The sequence below is a fragment of the Pleurodeles waltl genome, chromosome 11 (genome assembly GCF_031143425.1).
Source record: "Pleurodeles waltl isolate 20211129_DDA chromosome 11, aPleWal1.hap1.20221129, whole genome shotgun sequence".
In the NCBI taxonomy this organism is placed as follows: Eukaryota; Metazoa; Chordata; class Amphibia; order Caudata; family Salamandridae; genus Pleurodeles; species Pleurodeles waltl.
In genome coordinates, this window is record NC_090450.1 from 99,292,687 (window position 1) to 99,316,821 (window position 24,135).

At 44.2% G+C, this 24,135-nt stretch overlaps 1 protein-coding gene across 4 annotated transcripts in view; it reads left to right on the forward strand.

The window, feature by feature from the left end:
• The window catches only part of WDR49 (WD repeat domain 49), a 436,680-nt gene that overhangs the window by 220,308 nt on the left and 192,237 nt on the right, over positions 1-24,135 (forward strand). For all 4 annotated transcript variants that reach the window (XM_069213220.1, XM_069213221.1, XM_069213219.1 and 1 more), the window contains 2 exons: positions 14,229-14,416; positions 20,344-20,541. In XM_069213220.1, the coding sequence (XP_069069321.1) occupies positions 14,229-14,416; positions 20,344-20,541 (386 nt within the window). The remainder of the gene's footprint in view (positions 1-14,228; positions 14,417-20,343; positions 20,542-24,135) is intronic.

Below are 24,135 nucleotides of genomic sequence, written 5' to 3' on the forward strand. Positions count from 1 at the left end.
ATGCAAGGTTATAGGCAGTGCATGCCTCAGAACGCCCCTGTAGCTAATGTTGTCAAGTTCTGCATAGCTATGGTGAGTGACATGTACAATTGGTAGTAGTAATTTGCCGGTATCCTACATCATGACTCACCGGTGTTGGAGTGATGCTCTTTTGTCGGCTGCCCAGGTGGTGTGACCTGGCAATTGCACGTTGTTCAGTCACTTTGTCGGAGTAGTGTACCTGTGCCTTTGTTGTCAGGCAGACAAGTATTAGTGAGACTCAGTAGGTGTGCAGAGGGTTGTGTCTACAGAGTTCATTTCAGCAGTTGTTCCCAGGCAAGGGTGTGGTATTGTGGTTGTTACTGCATAGTGTAATTACCAGTGATTCATTGTGATGTATATGCTGTAATCGCTGTAATTGACCCTGTGCTCCCTTTCTTTCCCCCCACCCTCCCTCCTTTTCTTCTCCGGTTCTTGTGTGCATTAGCATCATCTGGTGAAGGAGCAGGGGCACTGGCAAGTGGGGGAGCTGCACCCCGTGGGACCCAGGAGGCAGTGTCCACCAGCGCCGAGGGGACCAGTGGGATGAAGGGTGATAGGAGCACCACAGGGAGACAGGAGCTACAACAACATACTCTGATTCCTCTTTCGATGAAAGCTCCCTGGTGGTGGTGGACCCCGCTTGGACCACCCCAACATCATCATCTACTGCCACACCCGTACCAGCACGACCCTTCCAGTAGCCCCCCACCCAGTTGCCCGAGCCCGCTCACCCAGCAGGGTGGGCGTCTACTTCGCTGCTGACACCTCAGCTCCTGCCCCAATCAGCCCTGCTGCCCGCACTGAGGAGGCTATTGACCTCCTGAGATCCATCTCTGTAGGACAGTCACTATAGTGAATGCCATCCAGGGGCTGGCATCCCAGATGCAGTAATGCAGTGCCTACCTGGAGCGCATTCACGGTGGCTTGGCTGCCATACACAGATCGTTCAGGCTTTAGCCTCCTTTTTGATGGCAGCCAGTGTCCCTAATTCTTCCGTTCCCCCCTCCAACTACCTGTACCCAGTCCCAGAGCCCTCTCCCCCACCCATCCCAAGCACACAATCAATGAGAATGCACCCAAGACAACAGACAGGACTCACAAAGACAAGCACAAGCACCACAGATCACCACAGGCATACACACAGCTAACACACAGGAGCACAGACAACAACAGCCACTGTCTCCCCGTCCACCCTCACAGTAACATCAGTACTCACACCTGCACGTACTGCATCCTCAGTCCTAGATCCTGCCACTTGTTCAGCCTTGCCCACAGTCACCACAACAGCAGACAAGCATCCCATTCACCACATGCACAGTTCCCACCACCACAACCACATGCAACACATCCACCTCACTTGCAGACATCACCCCAACATACATGCCCACAACTTGTTTGTCCCCTCCCTTCCTCTCTGCCCACTCCCAAAACACATAAACGCTCCCACTCAGGCACGCAACAGCCGTCCACCTCACACAAGCACACTTCACATGCACCTACAACCCAGTCTAGAATACCTACACGTCCTACAACCACTCCCTCTTCCTCCACTCCCAAACCTCCTCCCACACTCCACCCACTGTACCTAAGAAACTTTTCCTTGCCCGCCTTGGCCTCTTCCCCCCTCCTGACTCACCCCGTCTTGTCCCGAAACAGAAGGTCCCACTCCCCTAGTCCAGGCCCTCCAGCTCCCAGTCCTCTCATGGCCCCCCTGGGGTCTACACATGTCCCTCCCCCAGCTAAGAAACCTCCCACTACGGGGCACAGGGCAGCCACTCCGATCCCCCCGCTCCAAGCCCACTCGTCCACCCCTAAACAGAGGAACAAACGCCAGGCCCCTCCCAAACAAAAATCCAAGGACCCACCATCCAAGAAACCACCCCCACTGCCCCTTGAGGTGCCTGCCTTCCACATTGATGTCCCTGCCCATTGGAGTCATTTAGGCTGTCAGGAGTCAAGTTGGGCCTCTCATGTTACCCTGTGTAGTGGCATGGACACTTTTGGACTGACCAATGGCCCTTTGTGTATATAGATCTGTTTATTTTATGTGGTAGCTTTTCCCACCGGAGTACAGTGGTTGGACTAAAGGTATTTGTCCTGGCTTTCTTTACTCCTGGCTTATATTGTTGTTGTATTTTTCAGCGGATTGTTCTCCGTGTGTGGTATGTGTGCATGGTGTGTGTTGTGCATGTGGATGTTTCACTCTCCCCTCCCTCCCTTGTGAGCTAGGCAGCTGTACTCACCGTCATCTTCTTCGTCGAGGTCGCTGCACCTGGACTCTAATCACGTGGTACAGCATCGGCAGGACTTCCAGTTCAGGTTCCATGGTGGCCGTGTTGTACTCTGTCAAGAGCTCTTGGAGCTTGACCTTGGTAGGGCTGGAACCTGTTTTAAACTTTTTCATCTTACAAAGGGACCTTAACTCTGCAATCCCTAGAGGGAGTTAAGGGGTGAGGTTGAGTTCCACCACTATTTCCTCTGAGCTGATCATTATGTTACTAAAAGTTGGGATTACTTTTCAGAAACTAAAAACTACTTCTAGTAACTAAATCCTAACTTTAAAATAACTTTTAAATCTTAAAAGAGATGCTAAGGGGACTTAACCAAGGACCTAGCAGGACTTTTAAAAACTTAGAAAAATATGCCAAGTTCAATAATCAGTTTTCTAAAGGCGATTTTGGAATTTAGTTGTGTGATCAAGTATTGGGGACCTCAAAGGAACAGCTGTGCCAGGGACAATAGACTTGACCCACTCTTGAAGGCCTGAGTCAGCAAGTTGCTGCACAGAAGAAGGGAAATGTAGGTGGCTCCCACAGGGTCTATTGGGAAGATGGGCTCCTTTACACTGAGGCTAAAGACCCCAAACCTGGAGCCACTAGGAGAGTGGGAGTGCCTCAGGAGTTTAGAGAGTTTATCCTCACTTTGGCCCATGACATCCTCTTAGCTGGGCATTTGGGACAGACCAAACTGTGGACCAGACTTGTCAACCACTTTTATTGGCCCGATATGTCCCAGGAAGTGAAGGAGTGTTATTGCTCCTGTGTCACCTGTCAAGCCATTGGCAAGACAGGTGGCCATCCAAAGGCCCCTGTGGTGGGGGTTCCTTTGAAAGGTTGGTGTGCACATTGTGGGTCCACTTGAATCACCCACAGCCCCAGGGAACCAGTAAATACAGGTAGTAGTGGATCATACTACCATATACCCTGAAGCAGTTCCCCTTAGGTCAACTACTGCCTCTGCAGGTGGTTTCACACAGAGGTACCAACTTCATGTCAGCTTACCTGAAACACATGTGGAATGAGTATTGGATGACTTACAAATTCACCAAACCATACCATCCACAAACCAATTGACTTGTTCAGAGATTCCACAAGACATTGAAGGACATTGAAGGGCATAATCATGGGGCTCCCTGAAAAACTCAAAAGGAGATGGGAAGTCCTCATGTCAAGCCTCCTTTTCTCCTATAGAGAGGTGCCACAGAAGGGAGTAGGGTTTCACCCTTTGAGCTTCTGTTTGGCCTAAACAAGACCAAAAGGCTGCAATGCTTGAATTCCAGCCAGGCCAGAAAGTCTGGGTTCTGGACCATGTGGCTGCCAGGTCACTCCAGGACAGATGGAGTGGCCCTTGCCCAATTGCAGAAAAAAAGACTCAGGTCACTTACTTAGAGGACCTGTGCACTAGCAAGACACACAGGAGAGTGATCCATTTTAACCACCTGAAACTCTATAATGACAGGGCAGACATTACCATGCTGATGGTTACTGATGAGGATCAGAAAGCAGAGAGTGAATTTCTCCCTGACTTCCTCTCCAATGACCCGAAGGATGGGTCAGTATATGGAGTTGTCTATTCAGCCACCCTCTCTGCCCAACAGCAAGCTGACTGCAGGCAAGTCCTACAGCGGTAGGCTGAGCTCTTCCCCTTGACCCCTGGTCAGGCACACCTGTGTACCCACGATGTGGACACAGGAGACAGTTTACCTGTCAAACACAAAATTTATAGACAGTCTGACCAAGTCAAAGAGAGCATCAAAGTGGAAGTCCACAAGATGCTGGAGTTAGGGGTACTAGAGCAATCTGACAGTCCCTGGGCTAGCCCAGTAGTATTGGTCCCCAAACCTCATACCAAAGATGGCAAGAGGGCAATTAGGTTCTGTGTGGACTGCAGAGGGCTCAACTGTGTCACCAAGACAGATGCACACCCCATACCCAGAGCAGATGAATTGATTGACAAATTAGGTGCAGCCAAATTTCTAAGTACCTTTGACTCAACTGCAGAGTACTGGCAAATTAGGTTGGCACCTGATGCAAAAGAAAAGACAGCAATCTCTACACAGGATGGGTTTACTGTTATGCCCTTTGGCTTAAAGAATGGCCATGACACCTTCCAAAGGTTGGTGAATCAAGTTCTTGCAGGCTTGGAGTCTTTTAGTGCAGCATTTCTAGATGTTATTGCTGTCTTTAGCACAGCTGGCAGGATCACCTCGTCCCCCTACTGAAGATTTTGCAGACCTTGCAATTAGCAGGCCTCTCTATTAAAGCATCTAAGTGCCAAATAGAGCAGGGCACCGTTGTATACTTGGGCCACCTTGTAGGTGGAGGCCAAGTGCAACCTTTACAACCCATGATCCACACAATTCTGGACTGGGAAGCTCCAAACACTGAGACTCAAGTCGGGGCATTCCTTGGCTTGGCTGGGTGCTGAACTGACGTTAAAAAAGATGCCAAAGAAGGTAAAGTTGACTCTTTACTGTCAAAAGGCCTTTGACACCCTGAAAGAAGCAATGTGCTCAGCACAAGTTCTTAAAACTCCAGATTATTTTAGGCAGTTCGTTGTGCAGACAGATGCCTCTGAACATGGGATAGGAGCGGTCCTGTCCCAAATCAATGATGATGGCCTTGACCAGCCTGTTGCTTTCATTAGCAGGTTACTCCCCAGGGAGCAGCATTGGAGTGCCATTTAGAGGGAGGCCTTTGCTGTGGTTTGGTCCCTGGAAAACGTCGAGACCATATTTGTTTGCGACTCACTTTGTTGTTCAAACTGACCACATACCTCTCAGATGGGTAATGCAAATAAAAGGCGAGAACCCTAAACTTTTGAGGTGTTCCCTAGAGGGAATGGACTTTGTAGTGGAACAAAGACCTGGGACTGCCCATTCCAATGCAGATGGTCTTTCCAGATTCTTCTACTTAGATAATGAAGACTCTCATGGGAAAGGTTAGTCTGCAACTGTTGGCATGGTTACCCCCCACTTTTTCCCTAGTGTTGTGCCAACTTTGATTGAAAGTGTGCTGGGATCCTGCTAACCAGGCCCCAGCACCAGTGTTCTTTCCCAAAATCTGTACCTTTGTTTCCACAACTGGCACAACCTTGACACACAGTTAGGTCCTTGTAAAAGGTACCCCTGGTACCAAGGGCCCTGTGGCCAAGGAAGGTCCCCAAGAGCTGCAGCATGTATTATGCCACCCTAGGGGACCCCTCACCAAGCACATATATACACATGATGTAGCTGCCAAAGTCCTAAAGCCAGCAAAACGAAGTCAGCAAAACAGGAGGTTAGAAGACAAAACAGGTGAGGCCACGCCATGGACGCCAGGTCATATTACTTCTTTTTTAGGAACAAATATATTAATGTTTATTGCTCATAATCCCAACATATGAAGTATCTTTAAGCAATATCTAGAATACTACAAAAGTCCCCGGAAAGGGGAACAGCAGGAAGCTGACAGAGTGAGCTGAAGGGGCAGGGAGTGGCTATAAATGGATTGAAGGGGCCCAAGGTGGCTTCAGGATTACGCTGCCTCAGTATTATGTGCTCGCACTAGCAGCCGCGTGTTTAAGAGGAGAGCTTTGAGCACCGGGACCTTATTATTTACAAATTAAACACTGGTTAAACGGAGAATCTGTAGCTGTACCTGTGGGTTCTTCCTTTGCCAAATAAAAGAATGCATTTCTGTATCAATATAATTAAAAATGATTTACGTATTTTAATCAGTACATTTGAAAACGCAAACAAAAACAGAGGCAGCAAATTCATTTTAATAAGCGAAATCTGACTATTAATCATGAAGGGTAGTCTTCCTCATTGTTTGAATAGCGTGCAAACCTGATTTAATAAGGGAACATAATTAAGAGCAAATAAGTCATTAAAGCATGGGGATACCTTTTCACCTAGGTATCTAACGGGGTGCCCTGCCTGAAACGTTGCACGCATAACGCAAGGAACAATATCTGGGAAACAGATAAACAATAGGCTTCCAGTTTTGTCTGTTTAATTTTATAGCCACTGATTGCTGTAAAGTCGGCAATTTTGTCGAAGGCACTGAGCATTTACCTTACCTGCAGATAAATATAGCACCATATCATCTGCGTATAGTTTTAGCTTTGGCGCTCCCTGAATGGATGACCTGATATGTTGACCTTGATGAATTGCACAGGCTAATGGCTCTTTAAAGGGAGCAAACAGAATAGGAGACATTGGGCACCCTGGATGCTTGACGGATAGCTCCCCAGCCAAAATAATATTAATAATTATGCTGGCTTTAGCTTCAGGTTCAAATGCTTTCAACAGTTGCTTAAAACTCAGCTGAAATGTGAATTTATGAAGGATTACATATAGCGCTTCCCATTCAACTAATCAAAGGCTTTTTCCGCACCGAGCATTATAACAACAGCCTTAGTACTCTGATTGGAATAGAAATCCATGGCTTGCCTCAGAATTTTTGTGTTTGAGGAGATTCTCTGCCCAGGGAGGAATCCGTGGTTTTTGGTCCATATAAATAACTGACTGGGCTACAGAATATAGCCTGTTTGAAACAATCTTAGTCAACAGCTTGTAATCACTGTTGAGAAGGCTTGTGGGGTGGTATGAATTAGAATACATCTCTGATTTATCTTTCGTTAAAAAGCTGAACACATTAGTACTCGGTAGAAGCGCTAGGTATAGGGCACCCCTGTAAAATCTGATTAAGGAGGCAAACAAAGAATGATGCTAATTGCGGGAAAAACGTCTAGTATACCTCTGCTGGTATACCATCCTTACCCCTAGCTTTGGCATTGGCTAATTACTTTACCACCTTCTGTAATTCCGCCAGAGTAATTGGAGTGCTTATGGATTTGACTTCCAATGACGTCGGCAGTAACCTCAGGTGAGCTGTTATGAGATTATAGAGTAAGAGTATAATCTAGCATAATGATCATGAAATGTCTAAGCCACCTCAGAAGGTTGTTATTGAATCATATTGGTCAAAGGATCGTATATCGTTTTAATAGTACTAGCACTGTTTCTCCGTTTGATTGCCCAAGCTAAATATTTTCCGATACATTCATTTTCCTCATATCTTTTCTGAAGTTATGAAGTATGATTCGCTGTTTCTTTGGCTGTAAAATATGTCTGCAAATTATATTTTGCTTGTGCTAAGGCTGTCTGCCAGTACGCTTTTATGGCTTCATCCAGTTGGCTTTGAAGTTTAGTATGCTGTGTCTTTTCCTCTTCTCTTTAAGCCACCTGAATTGAGATGACCTGGACACTAAAGTACGCTTTTAGGGCTTCCCATACAGTAAATCAGAGACAGGGCCTTAATTAAGGCTTACAAATTCCTCTAAACTACTCCTCATCTGCTTAACCCAGGAGTTATCTGTAAGTCCTCTGGGGATATTGTGCTACCAATTCAATGTCTAGACACATTAATGAATGATTAGAAAATGCATTAGTTAAAACAGAGGCATTTGTCCACGGTACTGTGTGTGATATTTAAAAAAAAGCCTATCCATGGGGCAGTGCCATATCATTTAGAGTGAGATGTGGATTGTTGTCCCAATAAGTGGTGTGCCTGCCAAGGATCAATGAGAATGAAATCCAAATTAGAACTTGTAGGGCACGGATGGATTTGGGTTTATTCTGAAGCTTATTCAAGTCAGATGTGTTGAGTGACAGGTTCTGAATGAATAACTTACTAAATTATAACCTTGATTATTAATTCCTGCTTTCACCCAAATCCATCTGACCTCTTGGTACTGCACTACTCCAAGGATTTCAAATTGGACAGTGCATGTGATAAGTACTGCTAACCTCGATATGATGCCTGAAATGAGGCAAAGTACAAATGCTGAATATTAGCTAGCGTGCAAGGCTGGCGGTCCTTATCTTTCAAGTGCATCTTATGCAAGAATATCACATCTGTCTCTAAGGATCTAAGCCAAACTAGTACACCCTGACATTTTATTCTATTGTTTATGCCATTCACTTTACAAGAGACGATTTTCAGTTTGTTATGAGACATCACTTATATAGTATTCTATTCCAGAATGTTTGCTGCATGTGCTTTGCTTTTTCCCCCCAACTATACACCCCACACTTGCCCCCCACCAACCCCGTACCACCAACACCCCTTGCCCTGCTCCTTTCTACCCTGGAGCCTAACCCGTCCTGGGCTCCCTCCCAGGCCCGAGCTCCCAACCCCCCAGGGGTGCTTCAATGACCTTTCTCCCCACGAATCTTCACCCCCAATCCCTGAAGTGGTGCCTTGACATGGCACCTGGAGACTGCTCAAGGCAGCCGAAGGCATTTCAGTCAGCAGCAAAAGAAAACCTTCTATCTAAACATGGCCAAATACAGATTGCGCATTATGTTAACATTGACAGCACTAGCTAAATAATATACAATATAAACCCTCCTCACATTTAACCCAGTTGGATTGGTGGAAGGAAGAAGGTAGAAGAGAGTTACATCTGAGCGCCAAGCTAGACAGCAAAAATATCGCTATCCTTCTTATAATGAGGTATGGCTGCTGTGGCTCAGACTACTACTCCAATTCATCCAGTCCTTTCCACCCAACTGCTGAATTGAATGCAAGAAGTCTCATGCTTGTTCCACTGTATGAAAAATAAGAGATTGTCCCTTAAAAAGAGCTTTTAATCTCAATTTCTGCACAGTCCCTGATGGGGCACCTATGTTCTGAAAGTTGATAATCAGGTTTTTAAATTCCTTTTGGCGACATGCTGATAACGCAGACATATCAGAAAAAATCTTGAAGGAGAAGTCCCCTGGAATCTGATAGAGTTTGTTTTTTATAGCATTGGAAAAATACGCTTCTTAATCCAATAATATCCAAAATTGCTGAGTATCATCTGTGGATATAGGGCGTTAGGCATTTCGACCTCAGGAACACGATGTTCCCGCGTGATGGTATGGTAAAAGTTTTGAGCTGCAGCTTCCAGATAGACCTGTTTAAGGTCTGAAATGAGGCTGTCAGTTGTCTGTCCGCTTTCGCATCCTTCGGGTATTCCTGTGAATCTTGAATTGCAGCGACGCAAGCTATTCTCGGCATCATCAATTTTAATCTGTAAATCGATCAGTTCAGCCTGAAGTTTATCAGTAGATGTATCCAGATGAGTCTTAGCCCCCTTCAGATCCGACATATGCTGCTCAACCTAACAGATATGCCCAGTGAGCTGCTGTATACTAATATTAATTAGGCTTAGTTGCTTCTCTGTCTTTTTGTGTGGCTCATCCTGGGAAATTGTCATTGTTTTCAATTCATCCAATATTTGATGGAGGAGAGCCTCCGTAGATACAGACTAACCTTCTTCTGACTAACTGGCTTGCTTGGGTATTTGTGGATGCATGGGGTCAGTTAGCAGTGGCTCTGTCTGTGGGTTCCCTGCTGACTTTCCCACGTCATAGGCAGTGGCGGGACTTATCTTGCTATAGGTGCTGAGCAAGGAGATTGATTCTTGTTGTGATACCATTCTGTGCCTCTACGGCTGAATTGCACCTAGCCTGATCCTTTTTCGGTGCACTGTCCTGAGTGTCGAGTGTACAGCATCTTTTAGCTGTTCCTTTAGCCAAGCCAGTGCAAACAGGGGATATGCTTGACAGTTCTTAGCCCCAAGAGGGCTGTTTGTTTGCTCTTTTTCCCCGACTTCACTTATCACATTAATAGCAGTTGATTTAGGCGTGAGGTTAAGGTTGGGCTGCCATTTGTGAGGGAAAAGTGGGGCATTTTCTTAAACCTCCATGGGGTCATGAGCACCTTTCCCTGACCAGTCATATACTCAATATGTGCCCTTGCAGAACCTTTCTTCTCCTGACTAGTAGAGCAGAACCGCGTGCAATCGGGTCAGGTTTTCTGTAATTCAGTCCCTCTAAATTCAAGTGCCAGATCCATGCCATGAGAGTTATGATTGTGATGTTTTAAATTGTGTGTTACCTTTAATGAAGGTATGAGATTTAGTCAGGGAATTACAGTGAATGTCCTTCATCTTATTGTTGCGGACCTCACCAGGGACTTCTCATGGGGGTCACAAGCTATACCCACAGTTACACAGGCCACCTCTGTAACTCGCCCAAAAGTTCCTCCTAACCAAAGGAAGCCTATTGCTTACTCCTCGGGTGAGCTGTCCAGTGTTCTTCTGCAGACCCCTGTTGTACTGTTTGTGGTAGCAACGGCATCCTGAATCCAAAATGCAATAGTGCCAAAATTTTCCCTCCTCCCCTCTCTCAAAATGCTTTTGCCACCAGTGTCCTCTATGCAGAAACACCAATATCCTGTTAATCGTAAGGCTAACCGGTACAGCACCTAGTTGTAATGGGACAAACAAGGAACAGCCTTCAGGCCAACATGCTGCTTTTGCACTATACTCGACTCACCGAGTGCTGTGTCACCTTTGCTGGATAGTGCAGTCCAATCTGAGCGAGTGGCACATCTGCCAAGGGGCGAGAGAGGGGAGAAGGTTTCTCGGTGCTGCCACTGAATGTGTGGTATCCAAAAGCCAATAATCTCATGCTTTTCGAGAGCCCACTGGCTCCAAGGGCTCTCGCTGCCTGTAAACGTTTGCCGAAAAAGCCAGGGTATCTCCAGGCTAATTTTTAATCAGGGATCGGTTAGGCGCCACACACTGCACCACACCCACCATCCTGGATGCCCTTGGTTGCCGAAAGGCGCCTCAGCCGCAGAGCATGCCAGGAGCTCCATACAGCCTGTAGATGTAGGAGCATGTTGCTATTATAAGACACAGATAAACAGTTTCTTTGGTTAACCGGTGTCTGTATCCAGCACAAATTCTGTGGCCTTAACTTTCGTGTATTGCACTTTGGTAAAACACTCGAACTTTCTTGTACTCAGTTTTCAAGAAGTTTGAGCTGATTTTGTTCTGTTATTTGATGCAACATTTTGGTTCCCTGTACTCTGATTCTCACTCACTAGTCCCGTAGGTTCATATAGTGTTGGAAACCTTCACATTTTAAGATAAACAATATTGCAATACAATGTTAAGATTAGATACTGGTAATGTTCATTTAGCTGATTCTCTTTTCCTTGTCCCAGTGCTTGATTTTTGAGGAGGTGGGTGTGAACCTCATTGACCTATAGTCTTTAAAAATGTTTCCATGTCACTTTCTGTCCATAACTACAGAAATGTTTCCTGCCCATTTCTGTCTTTACGCCTTTCACCTTAAAAGGAGAAACCATGAAGGACATGCCCAACTCCACTACGTCCTGTGATATGTTTAATTCTCTTATGGGATCCAGGCAAAAATACCTCAAAAGGAAGGGTGGAACAGATACGTGGGAAAGGAATGGAGAATCCATTTGATAAGATACACAAAAATGCCATGTCTTCCACTTAGTAATGTAAACCTAAAACACACACCTCACACTTTTATCCTCATACAACTTTTCTGATAGGGAAGACTGGTAGGGTTTTCAAAGAAAAGAAAGAACCCCGAACAGAACATTATCTTTCTCATCTATCTGCCCTGCCAGCGGGCTGTGAAGAGAAGCATTCCATGGAAGTTTTCCTCAAAGCCACCCTGTCAATGACCTGGCAGGAATTTCTTCTCCCTCTGAAAAAATATCCCTAATTTCCTTTTGACGAAGCTTTGACTGCCCAGCCAGGCCTGAGTAGACCTTTCCTGTATGAAGCTGTAAGGGCTACCCGTTATACATTAGAGATGGAAACCATTTACAAACAAACTTTCAGGTGTCAGAGGAGCCAAATTCTCCTAGTATACTTAAGCCTGAACCACTTTGAGGCTCTAAAGTCTCAGAAAGATGGAAGACAAATCTCCTGGAGCTTCAGCAAGGCAGTATGTAAAGCTCAGCTTAACACCTTCCTTTGGCTTTTTTGGGAGTGGTGACAGATCATGAAATCAAAACATTTTAGAAGGTTAACTTCCTAGAGAGGTCAAGATTTGGGCATCTGGGAAGCAAATATGGAATACTAGGGCTGCCTGAAGCTGGTCCCTTTATTATAATTTTTTGGCTGCAAACAGGTTTCACCAACAATGGTTTCCCATCTTCTTGTTGATGATAAGTCCCAGCAACCAATTAATAATATTTCTTAAACTCTTCTGCTTTGGTGTATCCCACTGGAACCCATTGGGATATCCCACTGGAACTCATTAGCGTACAGGAACTTCCGAGGTGAGGCTCACATGAAAAATCAGAAAGTCAATGACAGAAAAAGTTCTTTTGTTACAATAAAGTTCCCAGTCCTTTACTCCTGTAGTTCCAGACAGCCCTCCATAAATCACTACACATGATTTTGACAGAAACTTCTTTAGAATAGAATATGGCATATAAGCTGCAAATACTGCCTGAGGACATGTCCTCAATAAATCACACCCATCTAGGGAAAAGTTGTGGATAGCTAAGGTGCCTAGCCCCAACAGTCCTGATGTATCTGTTTCCTTTAACACTTTTTAGCAGTGGTCAAAATGAGGACAGTTATAGTCTTCTTTAGCCTAACAAAATAGCCACCTTAGCAACTTCCTTTGGCACTCTAGATTAAATCGGAAAAGGCTGACAAGATCTGAAGAGATTCATCCTTGCTTGGAATCCTGGCATAGATGTATCCTCCAGTTTATCAACTCGAGAGTGGGCAACTGCTTCAATTGCACTGTGTATAAATATATATATCTTTCCATTGCCTCCTATATCTTCCTCCATTGTCTCATATATGTGACATGATTTACCACCCTCTCATTCAAGGTTGCAATATCTGCTCATCCTGCCCTACCAGCACTGATACTAGGCTTTGTTGATGAAGTGAACGCTGCTAGTAGCTATGCTGTAGGGCCATCAACACTTAAAAAGTCTTGTGTTTTCTTCTCAAGAGTCAAAGCAGGGCCAGCACTCAACAAGCATCTGGGGTCGTCACACAGCCTACCAGCCTTTGGCACTTGCTTACATATGAGATGAGGTCTACCACCATCAGATTCCAGGCAGTAAGCCCCATTTACCTTGTCCTATGTGCCTAGAGAACCAGGAAACCACCAGTAAAGTGGAACCTGTCAGTGCCTGCTTAACACAGCCTTGAGCAAGTTAAAATCCACCTGTATCTTAAAATAAATAGCAACTAAACAGCATGTGGTGGGGCCAGACATCTCCTATCTGCCCCCATCTTATCAAGAGGAAGCATTTAGGAAAGGAAAGGCATGTGGATAGAGGGTTACAGAATAAAGAGGACAACGGGTTGTCTGTCTTGTGAGGTCGCTCACCTTCCTCAAAGACCAAAAACTCAGAGGAAGAAGGGAATGAGGAAGTTAACACCATGCTTACATGTCTAGGCATTGCCATCAAAAACAGGTAAGTTACAGCAGCCATCTCTACTGCAATGTTGAATCGTCTGAGGCCTTTTTGCTGATATAAGTTGTGAACCATGTCCCACAGGAAGGGCCAGATTTGCCATTTATCCTACTAGCCATTTACCCGGCGAGCTGGAAGCCTGGTTTTAAGCCCCACAGCCAACTCTCTCACATGCAGTGCACAATGTAAATCACACTGGCCTCTCACTATGGCCTGCAGAATAACTTTTACATAATAAAAGGTGCACACAGTGATTCAGCTTTCCACACTGGTTAATAGTAATACAACATGATAAGTGTACAAGCTTTTATTACACTGTGTGACGATATAGAATTTGTCAAGTACGTGGTAATGTGTAAGTTTGAGCTAAGGCATCTCTTTCTCTGTGCTTTACTCAGTTACTTAGCAAATAATAAGTGCTCCTCAAATCTTTATTTACAGGATAAACACCGTAATAACTCACTGACCTGTCGGTCATAACTTCACCACAGGGTTAAGGTTTTTCTGTATGTATTCAAGTAAAATGGTAAAAGTGTCCTCATACATTGCATTGTTGAAAATCTAAAGATGAAATCAATTGTCCTCATAAAACATGTTTTTGTTTTTTATTTACAGGAGGAGCAAACCTAGTGTCTTGTGGAGGTTCAGGCTATGTGAGGTTTTGGAATATATTCAGCTGCCAACTAATGGCAGAATTTTCAGCACACAGTAATATGGGTTCCATTATTATGACGATTGATAAAAGAAACCAATATCTCATTACAGCCGACCTGGATGGATGGGTGAAAATATGGAACATAGAGGTAAAAATGTATATGATCTTGTTCAACTTAGTTCAGTCTCATTTAACTCAGAAAATTAAAAAAATGGCAAGTTGCTTCGAACAAGTGTTTCAGGAGTGTGACGCCTTGGTGCTCCTGCACCCAAGAGCACAAGGTATTGGAAAACCAGGTTCAGTTTTATCAGATGGAAATGCCTGCTGGTAAAATCTTATGCAGATCAGGTAGAGGTTACTTGCACCCCTACAGTTTTTTGAATTTTAGAACCACCACACCCTTGTGTGCACTTGTCCCCCCACCTCCCATTCTTGATCAGTTGCACTATGTAGTGAATTGACATGAGCCCAAGGGCCCAGTGGACTGCTCTACCACAAGGACCAACTTAGTGGTGGATTACAGAAAACTGAGAGCAAACAAACCCTGGCTTGAGGCTTACTAGTTGTGGCCCAGCTTCGGGAACTGGAAGTAAGCTTATGTGGACTTTGACATCCAGACTGAGACACAAATTTACCCTTCTTTTGCTTTGTATAATACATTCACCTTTTGCTCTTTTTGTATCTAGTTTTATTTTCTATTGATATTATTAGCTGTTTTACTTACCCAGAGTAGCCTCAGGGCCTTGTTTCCCTTCTGTGCCTCCCTTGTGTAACCTCAGATTTCATTCAGTTTTCTAGTGCCTTACACCTCCCATCACAAAGGAGAAGGATACAGGCTGTTGTGGTTCCCCTCTTATGTAAAAAAGGAAACGTTTAGCTAGGCATGAACCTCCAAAGAGATCCTAGCAGCCTAGGCATAGCCAGTACTATGAGTAGAGTCTGCTTGCACTGATCCAGACACACACTTCATAGCAGAGCTCAACAGAGGCAATGCAAAGAAGAGCAGGGGGCTTATAGTGTACATAGTGACTAAGACACAACACAGACTAAAAAGCCACTCACTTTGCTAGTTCTTAAACCTTGAGCTTCCACCCACTTACAACCACATTCAAGGTGTGCTTAGCAAGGTGGATGAAGTGATCATTAGGGACTTAATGAAAAAGAAATAATGAAAGTGAGAAGATGCAATAGTTTTCACTGCTACTCAGAGTCAATAGGCAATGTGTTGTTTGTCTTGATGAACTACATATCACAGTTGTCACTTTAGAACCCTCTGGCCTTCCTACTGAATTTGAAGAAATGGTGTCTGTAGATCACCAAAATATCATAGCTGATCTTTTGGTGATCTACAGACACCATTTCTTCAATATCTTGTACATAGAATAGTCATCTTTGACATGCAGTCAATATGGTTGCTGCAGTATGTAACCAGTTCAAGCAACTGAGACAGATAAAAGGTTTTGAGAAAGCAATAACAGTGTTGCAGATATCATTGTCTACAACTAAACCTATTAAGTTATGTTCAGATGTATAGGAGATGTTGTAATGACAAGTTTATGCCCGCCTAGTTCACAATGTAGAAGACATATCATCAATATCCATACAGAGAAGTAGGAAACTATGTTTAATAGGGAGTCGTAGCTTAATGTATTTGGTGCTTAAGATGCTACCAACACAAACTGAATTTATAGTACTTATATCTAGTGGATACGGTTATATAGATATATTTATGGGGTGCTCGGACCACCACCAGGGGTGCTTTGTGGACCTGCAATACTGTTTTTACTACTCACCACCCAATCGTATATGAATGTAATGCAGTCGGATAAAAAAAGCTCACTGATTATGGGTGATCTGGAATTCTGAACAGATCTACTTGGCCATATTTGTAGATCATCATTTCCTGTGATGTCATTTTACCCCATTTTGCACCAGTGCAACATTTGCTCCCTGTGTGAACACTGAATTTCTCTTTTAAATGCCAGATTGAAACTATAAGGGACATCTTGTACATGATGACAGGGCTCTGATCCAACATTGTGCCTTCAGGCAAGTTACTAAAGGGATGTAAGGGGGGCAACATGCCGCCGTTTGCTGAAAACCAGACATTTTTGGCCAGTCAAGGGTCAAATATTATATATTGTGTAAGGGCCAACTGAACAAGAGTCTACAGACCAAATGCGGTATTGGAAGGCTGACTAACACTCTCTAAAGGGCATCTGGTTGTCTCTTGAAATAAGCCAGAGATCTGGCTGATGAGGTCTGATGATGAAACAATGTTTTTTCTGAGGGCACACCAAGGCTCTCTAATGTTGGGCTATGGTTATATTAGGACCAGTAATGTTTTCAGGATGCACTATCCTACAAATCTGAATCTGACAGGAGAGAGAATATTTTTAACACTTTGCCAAACCCACAGCATATCCTTAATTCTGTTGTGGAGTTATACAACTGGGGAAAGGGGAATAGGACAAGAGAGAGACCGGAGTTCATATAGCTGGGCCTAATTTGCTCTCTCGTTGACATCTAAAAAGCAAAGAACAGCTTCAGTATAATTGTATTTTGAACATGGAGGATTTAACTTGAAGTATTGCCTTGACACACCAGTTGACAGTCACTCTATTTTCACTGCATTACAGTTTGAAACTTGGTCTTTCTTCTCAGCTACAATGCAATAAAGTTTTGATATAATAACTAAATAACTGTCATGGATACAATAAGCATGTTTTCAAAGCATATCCAGCTTTAAAATTAGGATCTAACATGTTGTGCTTGGTTTACATTGGTTTGCATTCAAGGTGAAAAGAGGCTAACATACATTTGTTAATATTGCATGTGTTTTTCTAACCCTGGTCTCACATATATATATATATATATATATATATATATATAGCCACTATATTAGAAATAGAATTTGTAGGCCCTATAGATGAGGTTTTTGTGGAACAAACAAGTGCCAGAGCTCATAATTCCCATGGATGACTCCTTTAGGAACAAATTCTAGAGAGTTTATAATCCCTATGAATAACTCTTAGTGAGACAGACAAGTGCACATCCATTCTGGCAAGATACTTCTCTGGTTTTCAGATATATTTATCAGCTTCACAGAAAATCAATTAACAGGATACCAACAAGAAGTCCTGGCTGAAGCAACTAGGTATGCCAACTGCTTAGCAAGGGTGATTTTGACAACAAAGAACGTACACTTTATGCTTCAAGACGGCCAACCTCTTCAGCAAGTCACTTGGAGTCCCAGGGTCCCTTGAGACACATAGGGGGTCATTCCGACCCTGGCAGTCCATGACCGCCAGGGCCGGGGACCGCGGAAGCACCGCCAACAGGCTGGCGGTGCTTCCTGGGCTATTCTGACCGTGGCGGTAAAGCTGCGGTAAGAAAAGGGGAACCGGCGGTTTCCCGCCGGTTTTCCTCTGGCCCAGAGAATCCTCCATGGCGGCGCTGCTTGCAGCGCCGCCATGGGGATTCCGACCCCCTTCCCGCCACCCTGTTTCTGGCAGTTCTTACCGCCAGGAACAGGATGGCGGGAATGGGTGTCATGGGGCCCCTGGGGGCCCCTGCACTGCCCATGCCACTGGCATGGGCTGTGCAGGGGCCCCCTAACAGGGCCCCACAAAGATTTTCACTGTCTGCTTAGCAGACAGTGAAAATCGCGACGGGTGCCACTGCACCCGTCGCACCCCTGCAACTCCGCCGGCTCCATTCGGAGCCGGCATCCTTGTTGCAGGGGCTTTCCTGCTGGCTGGCGGGCGGGCTTTTGGCGGTCGCCCGCCGGCCCAGCGGGAAAGCCAGAATGGCCGCCGCGGTCTCCTGACCGCGGAGCGGTGATTCGGCGGTAACCGCAGGGCGGGCGGCGACCGCCGCCCGCCGCGGTCAGAATGACCGCCATAATCATTCTTGCCTTTACTGAGGTGTGTTATAAAATGTCCTTCTAAGATGTAAGGTTTCTGGCCAGGCAGCATCTAGAGCCTGGGCACATTTCCATCCACCTCTGCTCCCGAAGATGTGCATGCTTGTGAGCCTCATAATAGCACATTGTGTAAGACCAGTGCACAATGGTAGGTGCACCCCAGACTGCTTACTCAGGGACTTTTTAGTATGGCAGAGGCATCTGAGTGGCGCCAACAGTCTCATGAAGGAGACATCTAAGACCACTTCAAAGGTCATAAGAGCACACCTGAGTTGTTTAAATTACAGATGACTGAGATAAAACTGAGTTTGTCTAAGGGCAAAATGCATGTGTCAAAGCGGCTGAAACTTGCTGCAGGTTTCTAAGAGCTGGTCGGGGATTCTGGAAGTGGTCTAGGGTTGTTTTAAGGGAGCATGAGAGTGTTTGATGGCTGGTTAGAGACCGATCCACGAAGGCCTAGTGTGAATTTCCAGAGGCAGATGGCAGCCCTGTGAAGGACATATGGTGGGATCTAATGCTGAACTGGGAGCATCAGAGAGTTGGCCAAGGGCTAATCAAATAGCTAATGACCAAATAAGAGTATCCAAAGGCTGGCTTAGTCTTAAGGTATTGTGGGTATGCTGAGGCTCAATGATGACTGATTCTGTGATTTTGAGGTTGCGTTTCAGTGTGGGCTGGGAATGTCTCAAAGCAGACTGATGATTTCTGTGGCATGGCTGAGGGTCTGGCCTGCTGGTGGTATCTGAGGGCATGCCAGTGGTCTCTGAGGACCATCCAGGGGTGTTGAAGGACCAAATGGGGATGTTTGATAGAAAGTTGTGGGCCATAATTTACTATGAATTTTCCTCCCATCTTGTATGGTTTTGGTATATTCTCCTAAAATGCATTAGGGCCCCATTTTAAGTGTTATTTTTATCCCATTACTTTAATGTTTTTTTGAAAATGCACAATCCTATATAAATTAGAAATTTAATTCTACCTTGTGCTGACCACTGTATATGCTCATATATGTCCTGTATTGTCACTTTGTTTGACCTAACAACTCCTGATTATGCTTGCCAGACACTCTGACCTTTTATGTGCCAAACACACACTAGGACACTTTATATAATATAGCTACACCCATTCTAGCAATGCTGGCTAAATCACTCTGCGGCTTATTCGGTTTGCAGAGACTATACTGGTTTAGCACGTTACTATACTCTGATGACACTTACTGCAGTACATTAAAAACTACATGGTTACTTATATACAGTAATTCGTACTGCACAGAAGAGATGCACCACAAATGGAGTATTGGTCTTTTGGACGTGGTTGCAAGTGATGGACACTTGCACTCATTTTTCGGGACTGGGACACATGTTTACCAGGCTTTGACATAAAGCAAAATAGAAAAGGGCAGAAAATGAAGAATTTCGAAGGAAGAGGAATATAGGAAAATAGTCATAAAGTGAGAAAGCAAGGACATAATTTTCATGAGTTAGATAAATAGACAAGGAGTGCATAGTGGTGGTATAAAGAGGCCTGAGATGGCATCAGGACTAGACAGCCTTGGCATTCGGGAACCCAGCCATAGTCATTCAACAGTGGTGCCAGAAAAACCTTGGGCCCCAACACTTTGGTGTGTGTCTTGATAAGTCTTTGCAGCTCAATGACAAAAGGCAGGTGATCATTTTTTGAAACATCAGTTAAACAGGATAAACAATCATCAGTTAGCCGACTTTCTCCTGGGTCTTTTTTGTTAACACGTAATACCTTATGCCACAATTTTGCAGAATCTAGTTTTAGGAGGCCAAGTTTTGGCAGTGTATGATTTACATGGAACACAATATAATCCCTGATTATAGGGACTACATGAGCTATTTCTCATAGACCAGTATTCCCAATGTAAGTATGGTGTGGTACCAGAATATTACAATATAAATAAAGTCTGATATGAATAATGTGTTCTAAATTTTGTTTACAAAACTATCACTCTATTGGAAATTCTAATTGTAGTGGGAAGATATCTTTGTAAACAAAATATGGGGCACAACATTTATCAGACGATGTTCTAGCTAACAATATTCTGACATGCAACCCATAGAAAATCATATGTAGATATATATTTTCCATATATCCAGATGACCAATGGATCTGTTTTTTGCTAGGAATACTGCATTGACCTCAATGAGAAGAAGGAGACACAGCCCCCTCCTTTGGTACAGAGTTTTCAGCCTCATGAAGACTGCGTCACTCACCTGGAAACATGTGAACATGGTGGCCATTTGCTCATCATCTCTGCCTCTGCAGACTGTACTGTACGCCTTAGCAATGTTCATGGGACGAAAGTTGGAACATTCGGACAGGTAAAAACTAAGGTTATACATTGATTCCACTCACCATTTCTTTGAGCTGTGTATTCATTTGGGATGCTCATAGTAACGCTGATTAAGGAACTTCAAGTATTATGTTTAGCTGTATTTGTTTTCAAAGCAATGTTTTTCTTCATCTTCAGAGACTTTGCAGTACAGGGATGAGGGTAGGCTACCAGCTTACAGACATAGGGCCTGATTCAGTTCTTGGCAGAGGGGTTACTCTGTTGCAAAAGTGACAGATATCCCATCTGCCAAAATCTAAATACCATAGAAAACAATAGTATGTAGATTTTGGCGGATGGGATATCTGTCACTGTTTCGACGGAGTAACCCCTCCGCCGAGATCTAAATCAGGCCCTTGGTGGTTTTTAAAATAGACCTTTCTGCAACAGAATTCCTATGAGTTGACTCTTGATTGTTCCTCAATGGCAGCCATGAACATGTCTACTAGGCCTTTCCCCTATTCCCGCCCCCGTGCTAAGCCTTTTTTTGGCTAGTTTGGCTATAGGTAGTTCAGGCTTAGGCTTACTTTTTGTCCGCATAAGGTATCCACGCCAAATATGCTTCCTATTTTTTTAACATCCTGGGGATTCTAAATCTAGCCAGGGTTTGTGAATTGCCCTGGAGGGGACAGAGAAAGTAGCCTAAATACAGTTAAATTTGTTTAGTTTTTTTGTAAAAAGTGGGAACAAAATGCTGCAGAACAAAGCATCAGCTTTTTCCCTGCAAATGGGATCAGCAAAGGGTTTGTGGTGCTAAAATCACCATCTTCCTAGCTTTCAGGAACAGACAGACTTCAATCAGAAAACCAAATTTATCAACACAGTTTTTGGCATTTTACTGGGTCATACCCCACTTTTCCTGTGTTTGTGCTTTCGACCTCCTTCCAGTTAGTGGTAGAAATGGCTGTGAAACCAATGGTGGATTGTGGAAAGCTATATATTTACAAAAAAGTAGACAACATTTTGAATTCAGCAAGGGGTCATTTGTGTAGATCCTTCAAGGTTTTCTTACAGAAGTAACAGTTGAAATAAAAAAATATTAAAATTGAGTTGAAGAAAACAGCCATTTATGTCTACGTTTTAATCTGTAAATTCTTCTAACTATGGCAGATTTTCAAAAGTAATATACAGTTGCGTCCGCTGGACCCATCTGGTTGCAGTAAAATATTGGGCTTGTAGGTTCACTAAGAACCCTATGTTACCAGAGCCCATAACTGAGTTGCACCTTGCAATGGTTTTTCATTGTGTACCGGGTATACAGTAATTCATTTGGTAAAATATAAAGAGTGAAAACTAGGTATCAAGGAAACATAGGTATTTCCGAAATGGGCACAAGATATGGAGTTTAGAAGCAATGGTTATTTGCACATTTCTGAATTTGGGGATACCAATAATACCAGGTCAATTAGAGGACATTTCTCAAAACGACTTCTTTATTACAAAGAGTCTTACATTTGGAAGGCAAAAATGCAGAGAAAGACAATTGGTAATAACACATGTTCTAGTATTCTGTGCTTCCCTAAGTCTCCCGATAAAAATGGTACTTCACTTGTGTGAATAGGTCTAGTGACCGCAACAGGAAACAGATCAAAACACAATGTGGACACATCATATTTCTCCACTGAAAACTGACCCTTTTTTTGCAATGTGCATAGCTGTGGATTTAGGTTGCTAGCTCAGCCAGCATCTAAGGAAACCTAGCAAACCTGTACATTTTTGAAAACTAGACACACAGGGAAAACCAAGAAATTGTGGGTAACAACCTCCATCTGCAACCCAGAAAGACTGTGCCTACATTTAGGGGTGGGGACATTGCCTTGCTCATTCTGGGCAGCCTCCTTTATAAAATAAAGTCCCTGGTGTCCAGTGGGCTTTCTCCCCCCCAGGGGGCAGAAAGACTGTGCCTATTTTTAGGGGTGTGGGGGCATTGCCATGCCCGTTCTGTGCAACCCCCATTCCTAGCCCTTTCTCAAAATAATCATCTTTGGTGCCTAGTGGGCTTTCTGCCCCCTGGGGGACAGATTGGGAGTAATGAGCCCCATCTGCCCCCCAGAGAGACTGTGCCTACGTTTGGGGTGGGAGCATTGCCTTACCCATTCTGGGCAGCCCTCCACTCCTCTTTTATAAAACAAAAGTCCCTGGTGTCTAGTGGGCATTCCCCCGAGGGGCAGATTGGGAGCAGTATCCCCCATCGACCCCCTCTTCCCCACAGGGAGGCAGAAAGACTGTTCCTATTATTGGGGGTGGGGTTGGGGCATTGCCTTGCCATTCTGGGCAGTCCCAACCCCTTACTAAATAAAAATAAAATTCTGTGGCTAGTAGGCTTTCTGCCTCTTGATGGTGAGATTAGGGGCTATTGCCCCCATCTGCCACCCTGGGGGGGCAGAAAGACTGTAATATATAAAAAATGAAGGGGGAGCAAAAGCCCTTGCCCAAGGGGCCACCCCCCCTCTGGTGGCAGAGTGGATACCTGATTGGGGATCCTTTCCTGAGGTGATCCCCAATCAGGGATCCACTAGAGAAAGGTACTTCTGGAAAGGGGCGATTCTCCCCTTTCAATTGGTACATCTGTTGAAATCAGTGCTCAGGGGGCTGTGATATGCCCCTGAGTCTCAAAGAAAATGAAAGCAAATGAGGCGATCAGCTCATTTTACTTTTATTTTCCCCGTAATGACGTCATGTGCTGATCGTCATTACAGGGTGGGGATATTTGTACCCTTGGTTGCTGGGGAAGCTTTTCTTTAGCAACCAAGACTGAAAACATCCAAATGAAATCCCTCTTGTGCGTGCTCCTGGCCGTCTGATGCACGCAAGGAGTTAAAAAAAGAAGATAGTTTAATTCTGTCCAAAACTGGGCATTTAAGCTGCACATTTAATCAAGTTAGACAGTTCATTGAGAGCCTAGTGCATTACATTTACGTTTTACAGTGGTATAAAATATGGACGAAATACAGAGAGGACCACCCACGCTGTTTGTGTGATAATTAGGAATGATTGATCTTACCCTCATTCAAGGTCCAATCAAGGTAAATAATGCAACCCCTCTTTCCATAAAGAAATAGTGCTACAGGACAGTACAATACGTTTTTATATTTACTACGTACAAGTTTCTGTGAGGTGCTGTAAATTTCAAGATGTGTTACCTAAGAAGAGATATAAAATGCTCCTGATTCTTTGAAAGTCTGAACGTCCTGTTGAAATACCTGGAACAGTCTGTGCGATATCAACATGTGTTTGTGTGACTAGTAAGTCAAAATAATCATGCCAAGGAAAGAATCATTCTAGCCAACCGGTTTGAATTTAATGCTCTTACTTTCTGATTTAGGCAAGACCATCAAATGGGGCTGTTATTCCCATCTGGGTAACATTGTAATGTCTTTAAATACCTTATTGTAACATGGTAACCAGTTTAATTCTCTGTAGTGTCTGGCCCTGCATTGCATTAAGTGTGCACTGCAAAGCTGTAATAACATTTAATACATCTGACGTAGAGAGGGATTTTATGATTAAATTAAATCATGCAACAGATCATAATGATACAAATTATGCTTGCTCCATTTTTTATAATACCAAGCACTGTCCA